General features: G+C 39.2%; 1 protein-coding gene across 2 annotated transcripts in view; it reads left to right on the top strand.

The window, feature by feature from the left end:
* The window catches only part of LOC140302222 (solute carrier organic anion transporter family member 3A1-like), a 36,326-nt gene that overhangs the window by 12,485 nt on the left and 4,572 nt on the right, over positions 1–19,269 (top strand). For both annotated transcript variants that reach the window (XM_072381041.1, XM_072381042.1), the window contains 7 exons: positions 10,713–10,811; positions 11,968–12,237; positions 12,390–12,554; positions 14,228–14,426; positions 14,620–14,755; positions 14,920–15,092; positions 18,976–19,040. In XM_072381041.1, coding sequence (XP_072237142.1) covers positions 10,713–10,811; positions 11,968–12,237; positions 12,390–12,554; positions 14,228–14,426; positions 14,620–14,755; positions 14,920–15,092; positions 18,976–19,040 — 1,107 coding nt within the window. The remainder of the gene's footprint in view (positions 1–10,712; positions 10,812–11,967; positions 12,238–12,389; positions 12,555–14,227; positions 14,427–14,619; positions 14,756–14,919; positions 15,093–18,975; positions 19,041–19,269) is intronic.

Below are 19,269 nucleotides of genomic sequence, written 5' to 3'. Positions count from 1 at the left end.
CAAAAATTGACCATTTTTGGTTCATTTTGCTATCTGGGTAGTTGCTGCTCCTCACAAGCTTGGCTGCTTGTGTTGTCCTTGGTTGCCTTTCAGTTCAAATCTCTTTGCAGGGCAAGAAGGCCTGCGGTTTGTTCTGTGCATGCTTTGATCTGCACAGTCTCTGCCAGCAGCACAGCGTGGAGAGGAGGGAGGAGAGGATGGGCAGAGGAGAGATAAAATTGGCATATAAGGCTTCGCAGCATAGCACCCAATGGTCTGCCCTACCCCTGGTCATTTCTGGTCATACCAGATGCCGACTGATATGTTAGTGTTCATATCTCTTTACTGTTTTGAGAAAATTGAAGTAGTGGGAGAATGGGCTTATGTTAGCATGTTAGAAGTTAGCATGTTCTCCCAGTTCTTATTTATTTCATCGTTCAAAAAACATGCAAAGATTAATAGGCCTTGTTCTATGTAATGAGGTTTTGAAATTGAATTCCACGCTGTAGCATTATTACAAGTATCTTTAGCTCAGTTTTATGCTAGTGCAAGTATGCTAACATTCTCACAGTTACAACACTAACATGTATCATTCACACCTTTGCTTTATCCGAGTCACTAACTTTTCATCTCTTTTGTATGTGAATTTCTTATTTACAGACACTACTGGATAGACCATCATGCATTGCAGCCTGGAGCTAGCAGCTATAGAGCTGATGTTGCATGCTAACACAAATGCTAACAGCTTGTTCTTGTGATTTGCTCCCTGTTGAGAATGTCTGGTAACCATGTAATGCTCCTCAGATATCTCAGCAATGAGGAGGCTACTCTCTTCTGCCTAGACTATGGGATTTTTTAAATAATAAATTAGATTTGAAATTGTAATTAAAATATGTAATATAGATAATTATAGGTAATATAAATATGGGCACTGGCGACCTGTCCAGGGTATACCCCGCCTGATGACCTCTGGGATAGGCTCCCCCCCCCCCCCCCACAACCCAACCAACGGATTAAGAGGGTATTGAAAATGGAAGGATAAATATGGGCTGTGGTGTGATGGTTAGCACCATCGCCTCACAGCAAGAGGGTTTCTGGTCCGAATCCCAGCTGGGGCATTTCTGTGTGGAGTTTGCATGTTCCCCCGTGTATGGATGGGTTCTCTCCAGGTACTCCAGCTTCCTCCCAAAAACATGCCTGTCAGGTTAATTGTTGACTCTGAAGTGACCCTAGGAGTGAGAGTAAATGGCTGTATGTGTATGTGTGACCCTGTGATGGACTGGTGACCTGTCCAGGGTGTACACTGCCTCTTGCCCAATGACAGACAGTGTAGGCTCCAGCCTAGGCGGGTACAGAAAATGGAACAGTGTCCAAAATACTTTGCTGCTAGCTGCTAGCTGACCCAAATGCTTTGCGATACTGGAAAAGGACGGCTAGCTGCCATATAGAGTTATAGACAGTGAGTCCTTCTATATAGTTGGACTGTGAATTAATTGAATTAATGACATTTTGAATACATCCAATAATTTCTAATAGGTATTGTTTCTACCATGTACATAATCATAGCTAAAACTTTTAGAATGCTAACACTTGCTAACTAGCACGCAACAGAGTAGAAATTGATATTTTGACCTTGATGCTGAAGGGGATATGTTGTTAACAAAATTGTCGAGACGTCTCTAAAACCAAAGGTGTCGTGGAGAAATTACTAATGTCAGTTGAGGACATCATGAATAAGCGCCCTCTGTTTCTTGTGGCAATCCATTAAATCATGACCAGGTGATGTAAGAAATTTAACTGAGGCAAAATTGGAGAGGAACAAATTACTTAACAGATATTGCATTTAACCATGGAAGTCTATAGTTCTCAAAGAAATCGTGCCATTTTTTGTATTTTTCTTTCTCTTAAATATCTAATATTTAGAATCAAGCCTGTTATTGCATGTCCTGACTCAGTGCACTGTAGTCTTTCCTTTCAGCCCCCGACCTTCTTCCTTAAACATAATACTATATATTATTCTTTTCTCTCCTCCACCCCCTCTCTCTTCTGTGCTGTTTGACGATCCAGGCATCTTGATTGCCATGGTTACATCTTACAATGTGACTGCTATTGAGGCTTTGTAATTGCACAGAGCCCTCTCTTTATACAGCGCTCATGTGTAATATGCTGCTTAGTATTTTTGCTGCCTCTTTTTTCCTATCTGAAGGTAGTGGCATTGCTGGACAAGCTTGTAGTGTGAAGGCACAGTTGCATTGCAAGGAAATCCCATGAATAATGTAACATGACACAGAAACAGTTAGGATCAGTTTAGCAAACATCTATGCAGATGATTAAATATTAAACCTGCAGCTCTCCATGGGCTCAATAACAAACGAGATGATCGAAGGATAGGCTGCTCTGTTGTGGCCACATCTTCACCCACATGGATCAATACTGCCTGAATGAGAGACTGAGGACACAAGGAATACTCAAGAGTAATCTGGGAAACGCTAAATAGTTGTCACAGTACAGATCTCAGAACATGACCCTGAATTTGATCTGACTCTGCACAACAGTCTGCTCTATTTTAAATGGTATGTGAGCTTTCCCTCAGCATCTAGTATATTTTTCTGCGTGTTTTCTTCAGTGTGTGTGTCTGTCCTAATTATTGTGAGCAATAGAATCTTTGTACCAGTGCGCTGCAAAGATACAAGGAAACAAAGATAGATGAATCATCAGATCGTTGTGCCTTCTGACAGCTGAGAGGAATATAAAAAAGGATTTGAAACTACTAATAATGCAGCAGTTATGAACTACAGTTTACAGAATAATGAGTAATACATGTGTTCAGACACAATGATGATGCATTTTATCAACATAAGGCACCAGAGAACCGTCATTCTCAGAGAACCACGAATGTCTATAAAAAAACGTGTCAATCCATCCTGTTGATTGTAGATTTTTTTTTTTGTAGAAATAAATGCTACAGTCTGGACTCACACCAGGTTTCATCTGTAGAATATTGTACGTATCAATCCATCCAGTATTGTATTTGAAGATAAATATGAAAATGGTGCTCCTTGACTTGAATGATCAGCTGTGATATATTCCTGTGGGGAGAAAATGGCTGCCTGTAGAGACACTAGCCTGCTCTTTAGCTGTGTGGACTGTAATGTCAGAGCCAGATTGTAATTGGATTATTGATTGCTGTCTACCACTTGAATGATAGGCTGAAGCAACTAAGCCTTCTATCCGTTGTATCCCTCATAGAGGGTCTAACAAAGAGGGAGCTATTGGCGTATTCATGCTGTTCTTCAGAAAAATAATGTAACCCTAAATAGTTTCTGCTTTACATGTGAATGGGGTTCAGTGTGTGGTGGTGCGTAAATGCTTGGATCTCAGTAATGGAAGATGTAAATCTTGTCTTGCCACACAGTAAACACTTGAGTCTTTTTGTGGGCTCCACAGCAACACTGTGGGATGCACAAAGACCCCCAGCATTACGCACTTTCAAGGCATTCACACCTGATGTTTTTGTAGTTAAAATGAAGCATTGCAAAAACACATGGACACAATATATTTATGCCACATGCAGATCTATGCCATGGCTTCAAAGAATATATTATACTGGGTTCAGACTGAAATTTCTGGTGCATTACCATGAATTTTTGAAGTGTTGTGCATGGTGGTCAAAGGATGAACCACTCTTATGGTCAGACTTCCCTCATTCTTTGGATCTTGCCATAATGAGTTTGATTTTTGTGTTTTTGAGTCAAATGTGTGAAACATTTACTGAACAAAAAAGATGGAAGTACAGTCACATTAAAAATAAAGTACACCCTCTTTAAAGTATATTATAGTTTTACCAGTGCATCATAAAGAAATCATCAGGTCTTAAACGAGGTTAATAAAATCTCAGATCAACAACTGCACATAACATTATTAACCACCAATGTACAGCGCAGCTGTGTGTCACAACAGTTTCTGATTCATCTTACAGACTTTCGATGTTCCAGGACATGCCATGTGGACATGCTAATCTACACTCTCTGTTCAGTTAATACCTTGCACATCCCCCATAATCTCTGACAAACCCCTAAAGGTTAGGTTCTACTGTTCTAAAGTACAAAAACATGTCCACATTCAACGCCATGTGAACCTGCTGTCTATGGCTATTATTTTATGTGAAAGCTCACTTTTTGCAGCCAGAAAATGTATGTGTGACAGTAATTTGAATTGATGGCTGAAGTCCTCTGGCCCGCATGCTTCCATAGGTTGGTGTCTAAATTTTCTTTACTTTAAGGTTGCAGTATAAAAACATCCTGAACAAAACAAAGAGGAAACAAGGGAAGCACCAGCAGTGAGCCGTGTTTCTGCAGAAAAAGACAACACCACTCTCTCGTGCTGGGTTAAATGACATGACTGAGAGGGAGTACTTTATGAGTCTATATGTTTTTGTGTTGTACTGGTCAATGTGCCTTGGAGCGCTTGACTGTTTCATTCCACCGGTGAAAGTCTCTGAAATTATACTCTTTTCACAGGATAAGAGGATACACAGTGGAAGCTTTGAATGGAGCTTTATCCAAGTGCTTAGGTTGGCACATGGATTCATTCATATCTAGCAATAGACAAATATCATCCTAACTATTATATATGGTTGTAAATGCTTCACATGAGCTTCACATATGATTATGTTTTTTTTTCTGATTGTGTACTAGCTGACTTCCTGACTGAAAAATGCTGACCAAACTTCTAAATTACCACTTTTCTCTAGTGGTGGCGACTTGCTGGCGTCCTACTCAAAGTAACATGTAGCACTTACCATTATTGGCCCAGTGCCTGAATTAGTCTCTGCAGCTGCTGTAGCTGCTTTCTGTATTGGTGCAGAGGTACTTACAGGCACAGCTAAATGAACTAAATGTCATCATAACAACCTGGAAAATATCTGCAAATTCAATCATAAGCAGCTCTGTGGGGCTGCACGGTGGCTCTGTGGTGGTTTGCACTGTCCCCTCACAAGAAGGTTTCTGGTTTAAAATTCATCTGGGGTCTTGCTGTGTTGGAGTTTTCATGTTTTCTACCTTGCCAATCCTCCCTCAATCCAAATAATGCATGTTAGGTTAAATGGTGACTTTAATTTGACCGTAGGGGTTGAGCGGGTAATGTTTTATGTCCGTGTCATAAATTGGTGACCTATTCAGGATGTATCCGCCCATCGCCTAATGGCAGCCGAGATAGGCTCCAGCCCCTGAAACACACCCCTTCCCAACCCTGATTAGAAAAAAGCAAATGTGGAGTATGAACGAACCATTTAGATCAAATTAATAACCTTAGGTATTAAAAAGAAAAGAGACTCCTGTGAGAACTTTCAAATCAGACTTTCTGTTCCTATATCAACAGATAAAAACTATCACTCCACCAAATTTGATACATCAGTAATGAAGCCAAGTCATAGCACCATCTTCACTGAAGATGATATGTTCAATAAACCTTTAACAAGTCTTCAGAGTGACGTGCATTACAGCAGGAATAATGCAGGCCACTATCAGAGTGAAGTACAGCAAAAAGTGTGCAGTCCAGCTCTGTAATCAACAGTCAGCTTCTCTCCCCTTGCATCATATCATAGCCTCTATTCATCTCTGTAATGTGCGTAATGAAGCGGTGTGAGGCTGCAAGTTAAGAGTCCACTGCAGCAAAATGTTTTTACTCCACTGGGGTTATTACTCTTCCACTGTAGGACAGCAGAGGAAGGAATGGGCTCTGACTCAGCACACGCTGTCCGCTCAGACCGGCCCAGGTTGTTTTATATGAGCACCATTCAGGAGCACCCTTGCCAAGTTTCGGAGGCCCAGCGATTGAACTGGGCCATAATGTGACTCTGAGTGTGAAATTATTCATGTGCAGGCAGCGAGACCAGGTAGAGGAGCCTCGTCCCACACAGTACGACCTTTCCAATGCTGCATTTATTACTGCTGGCCGCAGAAGACACCATTTTAAGCACTTCTTTTAGACAAAGTGTCAGAATATTAACAAGACATTACATGCACAAGGTCGGTATTCCATAACAATATATTAATGGATATTAATACCATAACATTAGCCCATGCCAAGCTTAGCCCGTCTTGCACTATACTACACTTTCTAAGCTTCACAATTTTACAATAAGAAGGAGCTCTCAGTCACACCCTCTGCAGGCTCACACTGCCAGAGGTCTCCATGGATTACTAAACCATCCCTAAAAATTTCAAAGCATTCCCATGGTGACTGTGCTTAAATGAATAATCTTCAAAGTTATGTTAGTGTCGGTCATCTTGGTTCATGTGACAGAGAGTTATGACACGGACCACTTTCTTTTCTTTTATCATTTAAACAATTAGATTTATTCACGCTCCAAAAATGATTGAGGATTCACAGTGTTGCACATACCTAATTAGCACATCAACGCAAACACTTATCAAAGCTATTTCTATACATCATCGATAAAATATTTACAGCATGTATTTCCCGCAAATAATAATAAAAAGAAAAACTCTAATATCACTGAATCAGTGGGAGACAGTAGACAGAACAGCAGTTTCCAGTAAAGCAGTAGTTCAGATATGCTGCTTTCTGTGTCATCAGTTACTGTTTGGTATTATATTTTCATTGTACAGATTTTATTTGAGATTTTTCAGTTTCAGATGTCCCGGTTTTAGCCCTGCAATGTTACAATTTAGTTGTCATAAGGGCTGTGGAGAAAAAAAATACCATCTTTTTTTTAAATGTTGTAATTTAGTTAACTTTGTTTTGTTTAAAAATAACTGAAAATTCATGTTGCACATTGTAGAACCATCAAGAGTTTTCTGTAAAAATGTTTTTATGTAAGTGTGTTTATACATGAAATCTGTAACTTTAATGGACTTCTGGTGTGCAGTTTGCCACTATGAAATGTAAAAATATGACAGCATGACGTGCTGACAGTTGCCAATCTATAACATAAACTGTAGACAGTATCTATATCAAACTAGCAGAATGTTTTTGTTTAATCTCAAAATAAGGTTCATACATTGTGCAGGCGTTTTCGGATATTGTATCTTAAAGATAAAGTTGAGATATATTAATAGAATAGAATAGAAGAATAGAAAAATACTTTATTCATCCCCCAATGGGGGAAATTCAAAATTAAAGTAGCACAATTTTTTTTTACAATGATTGTATATTAAAACCACAATAATAATGATAATAATCATTATTATTATTATTACTATTATTATTATTATTATTATTATTATAATGATAATGAATACATAAATCAATAAGGACATTTTAAAAAATGTTCAATGTTAGACTTTAACTTTTAATTTTAAAGTTTTTGCTGGGCTATAATCTTCTGTTTAATTCAAACTTTTTGGCTATTTATTTATTGTGAAAAAATTGTCAGTTAATTACACACGATTCACTTTCACGTGAGCACATGAAAATGCGTCAGTCTCTCTGTCAGAGGACTAATAGAGTGTTCCTCACCTTCTGACAGATGTGTAAGACTACAGTTACGATGTTTGGATACTGCAGTAGTTTTTGCAGTAGTAGTAAATGTTTGGTTACAGCTTAAGTACCTCACCACATTCATGTTTTCACTTCCACAAGGCTTCAGTCATGTCTCTGTATAAACTACCTTAGATGTACTGACCGATGAGGCCAGACAACAGACTGATGGCAGCTGTTTCTATAGGATTATGTACCTTTTGTCACAGCAGAACAAAGCTTACTGCACATCTCTGTCATGACTGTGCCTGCTGTTCTCATCAGATGTTTCACTTTGAAAGCTGCTCTACGTGCTTAGTCATTACTGTTTTTAACATGTAACAGTGATGCTCGTTGTATCTAGAGTAAAGTCAGGAGTAGTGATGGTTTGTTAACTGTACAACAGATTAGCTTGGGAGCAACACTTCTGCTGGTCACTGCCACTGTGTGTGTGTGTGTGTTAGTCACCCTACATCACATGTGGGATGACAAGTTATAGACAAGCTTCCCAGCGTTTGTCTGTGATTTGACCCCAGTGAGGGATAGAGGAAGCTTCAGTTGCGTTCAGTGTTTGGCTGCTGAGTTGAGCAAGCTGTGATTGTAAAGCTCCTTTCTCATCTGACTTCTAACCCACTCTGCTGGTGGGAGTGACTCTGCTGAACTGAGCTCAGCTGATTAGTGCCTACAAATACATGTGTGAAAATGTGGTGAAAAAGTAGATAGATGAGTAACAAAAGCTAAGCCAAAATGCAGAGGCAACGTGTGAAAAACTAAGCACAACCCACCATTCAGTAGTTTGTAAAACCACCATAATAAGTCCAATTTTCTTTAAAATAGCATTTCAGTTTATTGAAGCTTGCAGACATTTGTTTATGCACATCTCTCTTAATGTCCCACCACAGCATTTCAGTCAGATTGAGGGCTTTGTTTGGGTCATTGCAACACTCTGGTACAGACATTCTGTAGTGTCCTCATAGCTAAACAGCTTTAGCTGTTTCTTCAGATTGTCTCACATTCGACTTTAGAATGCTTTGGCATCTTCCAATCATTCAGTCGAACTCATTGAGTTCAGTTCATGAGTCATCCTTTTGCTCCAAAGCAAGCCCAAATCATCACCCCTCCACCACCGTGCGTTTTGTGTTCTCTCCAAACACAGTGCAGTGCATTATGGGCAAACATCTCCACTTTGGTCTAATCTTTTCAAAGAACATTGTTTCAGAAGTCTTGTGGTTTAATCAGCTGCAACTTTCACAATCCTCTTTCTCCTGCAACCCTTTCAAACAAGCCCCACTTGTTCAGTGTCTTTCTAATTGTACTGTCATGAACTTTACCATTTAACATGCTAACTGAGGCCTGTAGACTGTGATTTTTTTATTGTTCTGTTTTTTTTTGTTGTTGCAGTTTCTCTGAGCAATGTGTGGTCTGATCTTGATTTTCTTTAATGTTTTCCACTTATAAATAATCTTTCTCACTGTAGAATGATGAACAGTAAAAGATCATTGCTGACATCTTTCCTCTTTGACATTGTGTTAACACACACCTGAATGTTCCAGACCAGCAAACTCACCAAACTTCTGCTTTCATAGAGGTGCTCACACCACCCGATGATCAGTTAATCAGGTGCATTTGATTAGCAGCACCTGGCTTGTCCTCCTAATTCATATGGAAGCAGTTGGGGTGTATTTAGGGTCCAGTCGGATAGTCAAAAATGATCTCTTATCATTTCCCGAGCTCTTGTTGACCTCGATGGAACACATCATGCGGTTGAAGAAAGATTGTAAGAAAATGACTTAGGACTTGGGAAAAAACGACCAAGCTGCAATGAGAAACTGACCTCACTTACACTCAGGCGTGATGTTGGTCTGCAGCACTGAAACTAAAGCTGTTCAATAAATATTCTAGAAAAGTTACTTTCTCTTTTGCAATTCTATCACATCGTTATGCTGAGGCTAAGTCATACAATATAATACAGACTATTACTTTATCATAAATGTTTGTACCTGAAAAATGGAAGAAAAATTAAAAAAAGTGAAATACAGTGTTGTCGTAGGCTGCTCACACTCCTGTCCTCTTGTTTATTCATATGAATCATAGTTAATACAACTGGATGTAAATAATCGAACATCCCTTTGAACGTTTCAGCTGTAAGGAATTGTTGTACAGAATTTTCTCCTTTCTTTCATAAAGGTTTGTTCAGTGGATTCTGTGCTAAAGGAGATCTTAAAGGAAGCATTTGGGCTTCTTAATAACTGCTAACTGCTCTTATCATAGCCGCTACATAGATACTTCTGGGTCATTTCACTCAGTTACGATAGTTTCTAAGCAAGTCGGACAATTTGACTGTACCCTTAGTTTTTCACACCCTGCTGTTAGTTTTTGTTAAATAAGTCATGACACATATTTTGGTCATGTGAGGATGTATTTACTTAATTTTATGACCTTGTAAGGCCCAAGTGATTTTTTATTTTTTTTTAAATGTTATTATTATGTCCTGATACATTAAACCTTAGAAGTGAAGGAGGGTGTACTTTCTTTTTCACATGACTTTATATTTAGATTTTATCTAACATTATAAACGCCAGAACACTATGATAAATAACAGCTGGGGATAACCGCAGGACTAATCATTAAATCCCTCATTGACTGGCCCATTCGTAGAGTCAGGAGGGAGCAGTGCCTCCTTTGCTTTGGACTCATTATTAGCAGTCAGGCTTCTTGTGCTCACTGCTATTGTTCCACTTACCACCAGCACACACACCAATCCACACACAATCATGTTCAGTCTGATGTTTTATGGAAACCGCTCAGCCTCTGTGCCAAATCAGGGAAGCCTTTTGCATTCAATCATCATCCAGAGCTGCGATATGAGTGGCTTCCCGTCCCCAATGCTCTTACACTGAGAACCCATTTCCTGCTTGCTCATTTATGACTGCTGGATAATCTAGTCATAGATCAATTACGCTGTACACCCCTCTGGCTGGAAATTACAGAAATGGAACACATCACTAGATGATACAGAGAACTGAACAATAAGAAGGGATCTTTGCTATAGGTTGCTTAATATTTGAATGAAGGAAGAAACACCTTGTTGTCTTGATGCAATGCTGCCATCTGGTGAAACATGAAGTGAAATGCAGTGATTATTTCTCAGGTTACCTTGTTATTATGGCAGGAATATATAGATTTTGCTGTTGCTGCATCCTTCTAACCTGACATATAAGTCCCTTTTCTCCCCGTTGTTTTTCTTCCAGGTATCTTATTTTCAACGCTAGTGTTCGGCCCAGCCTGTGGCTTCATCTTAGGTTCTGTCTGTACCAAAGTCTATGTTGATGCCGTCTTCATCGACACCAGTAAGTTGTCAAATCAGAAAAAAAAATCTCATCATGTTTAACTGACTAGTACAAGAGCAACGTATAAATGTGGATACAAAGAAAGATGCATTGTATTTAAATAATATCCTCATTTTGAATTTCATACCAGCAACATTTTCCAAAAAAACTGGTGAGTTAGGGGCAATTGTTTTGGAACTGAGAAGACCCATTGCTGTAGTTTTGAAAATGAAATGTTTTCTCATTATAGATTATAGATGGAAGCTGCTTGTTAGTTTGAGGCATTCATGTTGCAGCCGTCTTTACAGTGGGGACTCTACTGTGGGACTTGCTGTTATAATACATTCAAATTGTGATTTACAGCATTGTGTTGCTGAAATAAGTAAAGCCTTCCCATAAAACGACATGATTATGTCAGCATACAGTATACTGCTCCACAAACCCTAATATCACTCAGCATTATTGATGTTTCAGTAAGCAATCCGTGTAATGTGCTTTAATGCAGCCTGATACCGTGATGGATGCTGGCATTTGAAATGTTGATAACATCCTGGATAGTCCCTCTCCTCCTATCCAGGTGGACTCAGCATTCATAATTTCCAAACAGTATTTTGGTGTTTCTAGATCTTTATATAGAGAATTCTGCTTTGAATAATAGAATTATAACTTGTGGATGCAGAATTAACTGTCTTTACTGACAATTGTTTTTAGATGTTTTCCTGAGCAGCATGCAGTATTCCACGCAGTATTCCAGCTTAGTCTGGGTTTTTTTTTTTTTTTTTTTTTTTACAGCAGTATTGGTTCAGTATTGGTTTCTAAGTTTATCCCTGGTGTTTATCCAGATTCTCTGAATCCTCAGTCCAGTTAACTTAATGAGTTGGGAGATGTTCCATCAGGTTTCCTTTTTTGTTGTTGTTGCTATTTTTCATTATATAGTTGGCCCTGAAATGCGTTGCTTGTATGAAAATTTAAAATGAATGTATATTTTCTGAAAAACAAAAAATTATTTTTGTCTTTGTACCAATTTTAATTAAGTAAAGGTTAATTAAGTAAATTGCGAATTGCTGCCTTCATTTGAAACAGCTTTACTACAATCTTGAAACAGGGACATAGAAATAATGACAATTGTCCAACCTGCTACTGATGACTGTAATGAATTTTCCTTTCCTCTGTCCAGGTAAGCTGGACATCACCCCAGATGATCCTCGCTGGATCGGGGCATGGTGGGGCGGCTTCCTCCTTTGCGGTGCCTTACTCTTCCTGTCGGCCCTCTTCATGTTTGGTTTTCCCCAGGCACTAGATGAGCAGGACATGGACGGTGGAGGGGAGAGTGAGCAGGCCATGCTGCCTTCTTCGATGAGCCTGGAGTACCCGGGCTCTAAACCCAATGGAGCCATTCATGGCTTCGATATGAACAGTGGACTCTCAGTCTGGGAGCATCTGAGAGGTAGGGAGGTGAAGAGATTCGATACGGTTTTTGAGGAATTCTAAGCTCTCTCAAATATTTTTAATCACATGCCTCTCTTTCTTCTAACGCTTTCCATGTTTTGGGCTTTTCTTTTCTTTTCTTTTTTTTTTTTTTTTGTTTTATTGAATTAGTGATCCCAAGGGTGACAAGGCACCTTCTGTCCAATCCGGTGTTCAGCTGCATCACACTGGCAGCCTGTATGGAGATAGCGGTTGTTGCTGGCTTTGCTGCCTTCCTGGGCAAATACCTTGAGCAGCAGTTCAACCTCACGACCTCCTCAGCCAATCAGCTGCTAGGTACGTAGATCAATCTTTAGAGTAAATTAAGTGAATTCTATCTTTCTTTTAATCTCTTTCTTTTGCACTTTTGCCTATACAAAAGGAAGAGCAGGCACCGGCAACTTTACAGCTCTAAAATCTGCAGCTATGCCTAGAACACACAAGTGAAAGAGGAACCTGTGGGTTTGAAATTCCAGTGACATAAAATGTTGTAACATTGATCTATAAAAGCAGCATTTTAGGATCAGATTTTTGTGCACGCTTTTTGTGCGGAGTTTTGTGAAGAGATCTAAAATGTAAATGCACACACACATTTACACCCAGCCTTGTAATTATGAGCCTGATGTGTCAGGTGCCAATGAGTAATAAAAGCCAACAGAAAGAATTTAGTTTGTTACGTGAAGAGAACCAGAGGAGAGCTGAGCGAGTGTGCTGTTGAGTTAGCAACATTAGCTAACGATAGCTAACGACTGCTAACAAGTATTTATATAAAAAAATTTTAAAAAAATTTTAAAAGAAGGGGGGGCTTTCATTTGATTTCTAGAAACCTAAATAGGACCAAGAACAAAACCTTACGGTTAAGTATCGACTGGTTATATCGCACTGTCTAACTTTACTGTGCCAGAGATGTTACAGTGAAAGGTGGAGCGTTTTTTTCAGAAGGAGTGAAATATGAAAAATTTAATTAGCTACAATTAGAAAATAAGTAGTCTATTTCTGTCAGGCTGTCATGGTTCTGTCACCAACACTCTAGTGGTGTCATATACTGCTGAAGTATAGAAGCAGCTGTAGCCTTTCAATCCCTCGTAGCTTCTGCATCTCTCAGTGCATTATCCTCCTTTCTAAAAATGAGCACCACACCCAGACGTTTTTTTTTCCTTTTCCAGGCAGTGAAAGTTTCATTAGACCAGGAGACTGTGGATTGAAAGACCAGAGTTTGGAGCCTACACAAACACTATACTCACACTGATGACAATTGCAAAAATTACCAGCTAACTTAATCACAACTACTAAAACTCACTATCACCAACAATTTACTGCACAGAGACTCTCCCTCATGTGATGTAATATTACTCATTCGGGGGAAAAGGCGCTTTTAGCATGACGGCTTAAAACATCCGTTTCTTCCTCTAGATTTCTGCATTTGTGTCTCATAATGTATATCATATGTATCAATAACTTTTCAAACACACATTTCCAGAAACAATTATGTGTTTACTCTGTGAAAAAAAAATAGCCTGAAATTTGCGCTGCAGGCATATTTTCCTGCCCAGGCTTTTAGCAGAAGCCTTTTATCGTAGACAGCAGGATGTAGACAAGACGAGGAGGAGTGGAGACATCCAGACTAACAGCAGTTTCCCTTTTGAGATGGACCTCTCCAAGACCAAAATTCCAAACAAAAACAACTGTTGCACACAGAGGAAGAAAATCCTCTGCATCCAAAGCTTCTACCACAGTCACACCTAGCCATGAGCAAGATTGTTTTAGGTCCCATTTTGGATTTTGTATGCAGATATTTATTACTCATTAAGTTTTGTAGCAAGGTCAGATGCTGAGATCTTTCCCTTTTACGAATACCACAAGCAATAAAGAAACAGTAAAACCACAGTGAGGACTATTAAAGGGTGAATAGTAAATAAGTGAAATAACATAAAAAGCTGTAAGTAGGATATTCAACTTTGCCTCTCCAGGTATGACAGCCATCCCCTGTGCCTGTCTGGGAATCTTCCTCGGGGGTCTCCTGGTTAAGAAGCTGAACCTGTCGGCTCTGGGTGCCGTCCGCATGGCCATGCTGGTCAACCTGGTGTCCACTGCCTGCTACGTCTCTTTTCTCTTTCTGGGCTGTGACACGGGACCTGTTGCCGGGGTTACAGTAGCCTACAGCAATGAGTGAGACCATTAAACTACTATGACTACTACTCTTTTTTTGCATGCTGGAGCAAAATAATAGAAACTAGTGTGAAAAAAGGTCCTTCAGAAAAAGAAGTTGTGTTGTTCTTGCAGTTTTTTCGTCTTGATGTGAAAATTGTATATAAACCATAATGCAGTATAGTCCTAATGTGATCTTTGACTGCTAACATAGGACGCTGCAGTCCTGGCAACAGCCTGAGTCGGCGTGTATCAGTAATTGTAACTGTTACACAGCATCAGTGAGCCCCGTCTGTGGCTCTAACAGAGTCACCTACCTCTCAGCCTGCTTCGCTGGCTGCACCAAACCAGTGAGTGGAGACCAAAACACCCACTGAAAGAAGCCGTTGGTGACTTTTTTGGGGACTGGAGAGAAAACAATAAATAACAAGAAACAAACACATACAAATGCATACAATGCTGATTTATTTAATGACAATGTCATTTTGACTTAATTTCTTGTCTTTTGTGTCAGAACTTGAGCAGCTGCGCATGTATATCCAGCATCACTGAAGAGGCGGTGGCTCTACCAGGAAAGTGCCCCAGTCCCGGCTGTCAGCAGGCCTTCCTCACCTTCCTGTGTGTTATCTGTGTGTGCAGCATGATCGGAGCCATGGCTCAGACACCCTCTGTCATCATCCTCATCAGGTATGATGCCAACTGCCCACAAGAGGGAGCCGTTGGCATTTGGAGCTGGTGAAGGTTATTAGGAAGTCGCTTCAGCAGTCTGAAGCATCGAACAGTGCTTTATCTTGATGAATGCAGAGAAATACTTAGGAAATACACAGAAAAATGTTATGTCAGACATAATAACTAAGAACAATCTCAGTCCAGAACAGGAAATGAAGCAGATATATATAGATATAATTTCTTGTTCTTGTAGTTCTTTTTTTTTTAGATGGCTGTGGACATAATCTCTACTGGTAAAAATAACTCTATTGATGAGCACATCTCTCCCCCAGTGCAGTGCACACAGGAAGAACTGGAGCTTTTCACTGCTGGAACAATTTAAATTATTGGCTGTTAGTGAATATTTTATTTGATGCACACTAATGTAACAGCTTTTTCTATTCTGTGGGTAGAGAAAACCAGATAATATTTACTTTTTTTTTAGAATGGTATGTATTTGTTTATTTATAGCTCATGAAATGGAGCTCTTATGGAAAAGAATATTATACCTACAGTAAAACACGGTGGTGGCCATGTCATTGTGTGGGGTTGTGTACTTTCTCAAGTGAAATCACTGCATTAAAAAGCATTTTTGAGAGAGGTTTGTTACTCATTGCCAAAAATATTAGTTTGAGGTGACAACGAACACCTCAAACATCACAGAAATGTGAAACCTGAAATCTGCTGTCTCATACAAAACTTGAAAAACCTTTGATGCATAGCTATGGAGGAGTGGCATACAGGTGCGAGACGCTTTTAGATGGCTGCAAGAAACAACTGAGATTTGTTGCAACAATAACCTCTGGCATACATTTGGTTCTGTTCAGTAGCCTTTGACATTTAAAAAAAAATATTGTCATCATACGGATTTGCATTTATTTGTCAAGATATTTTAACAGTGTTCCTGAAAATCAGGAATAGGATAAAATCATTCTGACTACAGCTGTAGGGACAACCACTGAGCTTTATCTGGTTGAAAAGACATCTAAATGGTTCGTAGACATCAAGTCTAAACTTAGGTTAAATTTTGTGTAAAAGTGAAGGTTTTACAGACACCGAGGCTTTGTCGAAGACGTTGATTCAACATTTCCATTTAGCTGAGATTTCACCACAACGATCATTAAAAATGTTTGCATTTTTGTGATAAACGGCTGTCTTTCCAGTGTCCAGAGGGATCTTGTGGTCAGCACAGCCCACATAGTTCCATATTTATAATTCATATGACAAATTAAAATGTGCTGGACTTTCGTTTTTTATGTTGACTACATTTCATCTGCTGGTGGAAACATATCTTCATATTAATGAATATCATCTTCCTTTAAACTTACAACTTCCATTTTCTGTTTGTAACACATGTAACATGTTATTAACACATTGTCAGTGACTGAAAAGTGGGTGAAAAAAGTTATCAGCCACGTAACTGCAGGATACCACTCTGTATCATAATTGATTTAGGCTAATAAAAATCCCTCTCCATGATTGTTAAAGCTGTAATTCCTAAATCATGCCAAATTTTTATTTTACTTCTATATTTCTATATTACTATTTCTTTATAATTTTGTATTCAGCTGCTCCCTTTACAATTTCCAAGAGGCATCTTGTCAGCATAAGGCAAGGCAAGGAAAGGCAAGTTTATTTGTATAGCACAATTCAATGACAAGGTGATTCAAAGTGCTTTACAGAGACATTAAAACAGAAGAAATAAAAAGCATGATTTAAAATTTAAGCAAAAGAAAGAAATAAGAACAATAGATAAAATCAGAAAAAATTATATATATGAAAGATAAAATCAATAGTTAAAATATGATTCCGTTTTGAAACTCAAGCTTATTCAAAGGCAGCTGCAAATAGATGTGTCTTCAACCTGGACTTAAATACACTGAGTGTTTCAGCTGATCTGAGGCTTTCTGGGAGTTTGTTCCAGACATGCGGAGCATAGAAGCTGAATGCAGCTTCTCCATGTCTGGTTCTGACTCTGGGAACTGATAAAAAAACGGATCCAGATGACCTGAGGGGTCTGGAAGGTTCATAATGGGTCAGGAGGTCACTGATGTATTTTGGTCCTTGACCATTCAGAGCTTTATAGACCAGCATCAGAACTTTAAAGTCTATCCTCTGATGGACAGGCAGCCAGTGTAAAGACTTCAGAGCTGGACTTATGTGCTCCACTTTTTTGGTCTTAGTGAGGACTCGAGCAGCTGAGTTCTGGATGAGCTGCAGTTGTCTAACTGACTTTTTAGGCAGACCTGTAAAGATGTCCTGTAATCAAGCCTACTAAAGATGAATGCATGGACTAGTTTTTCCAGGTCCTGCTGAGACATCAGATCTTTTAGCCTTGATATATTCTTAAGGTGATAGTAGGCTGACTTTGTTATTGCCTTAATGTGTTTGTCCAAATTTAGGTCTGAGTCCATCACTACACCCAGATTTCTGGCCTGGTTGGTAGTTTTTAGATTTATAGATTGAAGCTCTGTGGTGACTTTCAATCGTTTATCTTTGGCTCCAAAGACAATTACCTCAGTTTTGTTTTTGTTTAGCTGGAGGAAGTTGTGGCACATCCAGTCATTAATCTCCTCAATGCCTGTACAGGCCCTCGGTCTCCTGGTGACATTGTAATATATATCTGTGTGTCATCTGCATAGCTATGGTAGCTTATTTGGTTGTTTTTTATAATCTGTGCCAGTGGGAGCATGTAGATGTTAAACAGAGGAGGTCCCAGGATGGAACCTTGGGGAACTCCACATGTGATTCTTGTCTGCTCAGATGTAAAGTTACCTATTGACACAAAGTACTTCCTGTTCTCTAAGTATGTTTTAAACCAGTTTAGTACAGTTCCGGAATGACCAGCCCAGTTCTCCAGTCGTTTGAGTAATATATTGTGGTCAACTGCATCTCAGCAGCACTGAGATCCAGTAAAACTAAGACTGACATTTTTCCACCATCTGTATTCAGACATATGTCATTAAACACTTTGGTCAGAGCAGTCAGTGCTGTGGTGCTGTCTAAAGCCTGACTGGAAGGTATCATAAGGCTTCCATATATTGCAAATGACAAATGAAATAGGCTGGAAAAAAATGTTCAGACCACTAACCAACCAATTTTGACCCAAGAATGAGCACTGAAATCAAAGTTGGTGCTTGATTTTATTTTATAATTGAATAATCATAATGACTAATGTGCTAGAAGTGGTCTCGATTCAGCTGGAGATATTCAGGACTCAATAAGGTGATGCACTCGTCATGAAATTCTGGGCCTATACTGACCAGTGTCAAAAAATAAAATTTTGGCCAGTGGGTGATAGCCGATACCGATTATCTTTGTTATTGTGACTTTAATGCCAACAATCTTTGAATAAGCACAAATGATCCCTTACAATGTGTGAAACAAACATTTATTATTTATCTTTCACATAAAAAGAGCTTTTGTGTAAAATGCAAACTTTGTAGGCTGTTAACTTATTGACTTTTCAGCACTTCTACAAACCTACAAAATTTATTTGCGCCCAGCTAAACTGAATGTGAATAAAACTAGTAAGTTTGAGGGCAAAGTCAACACAACCACGACACACCAGATAAATATCGGCCAACGCCATCGGTTGATGATATTTGCCAATTGCATTAAGCAGGCTGAATATCGGCCGATACTGATGTTAGGCTGATATAGCTGTGCATCCCTAGTGGAAACCAGCTTTAACCTACCATACCAATAATACTAATGGAAAATGTTGCAGTGATTCCAGATCTAAGCAAATGCTTCAATGATGAAAATTTATTTTAAAATCCCAAAAATGCTAATGGCCATTGTTGCTTTTAGATCACAAATCCTGATTAATCAGCACAGCTTTCTTATCTTTTCTTTTCAGAACTGTAAGTCCGGAGCTTAAATCATATGCCCTTGGTGTTCTGTTCCTGCTCTTAAGGCTGATAGGTAAGATACTTTCATTCTTTGTAGCGCTCACAGATCCACACACATCATCTGTATTGCTGCGCATACTGCAGAAAGTCTCTCTGTCTCTGCTGTGTTTGTGCTACTGGCTGTTGCTCTCTAGTTTTACTCTGTGATGTAAATGCCAGAGCAATTTTTCACCTTGCTTGAAATGAACTTCATCACTCTGTCGGCCCAAATACAGTTGGTACTTGAGCTCAAACTGGTGCAC

This window comes from Leuresthes tenuis, unplaced genomic scaffold, assembly GCF_036924035.1.
Source record: "Leuresthes tenuis unplaced genomic scaffold, fLeuTen1.0.hap1 SCAF_2, whole genome shotgun sequence".
NCBI lineage: Eukaryota > Metazoa > Chordata > Actinopteri > Atheriniformes > Atherinopsidae > Leuresthes > Leuresthes tenuis.
The sequence above is the reverse complement of the archived record's forward strand: the minus strand, read 5'-3'. Positions and strand labels throughout refer to the sequence as shown.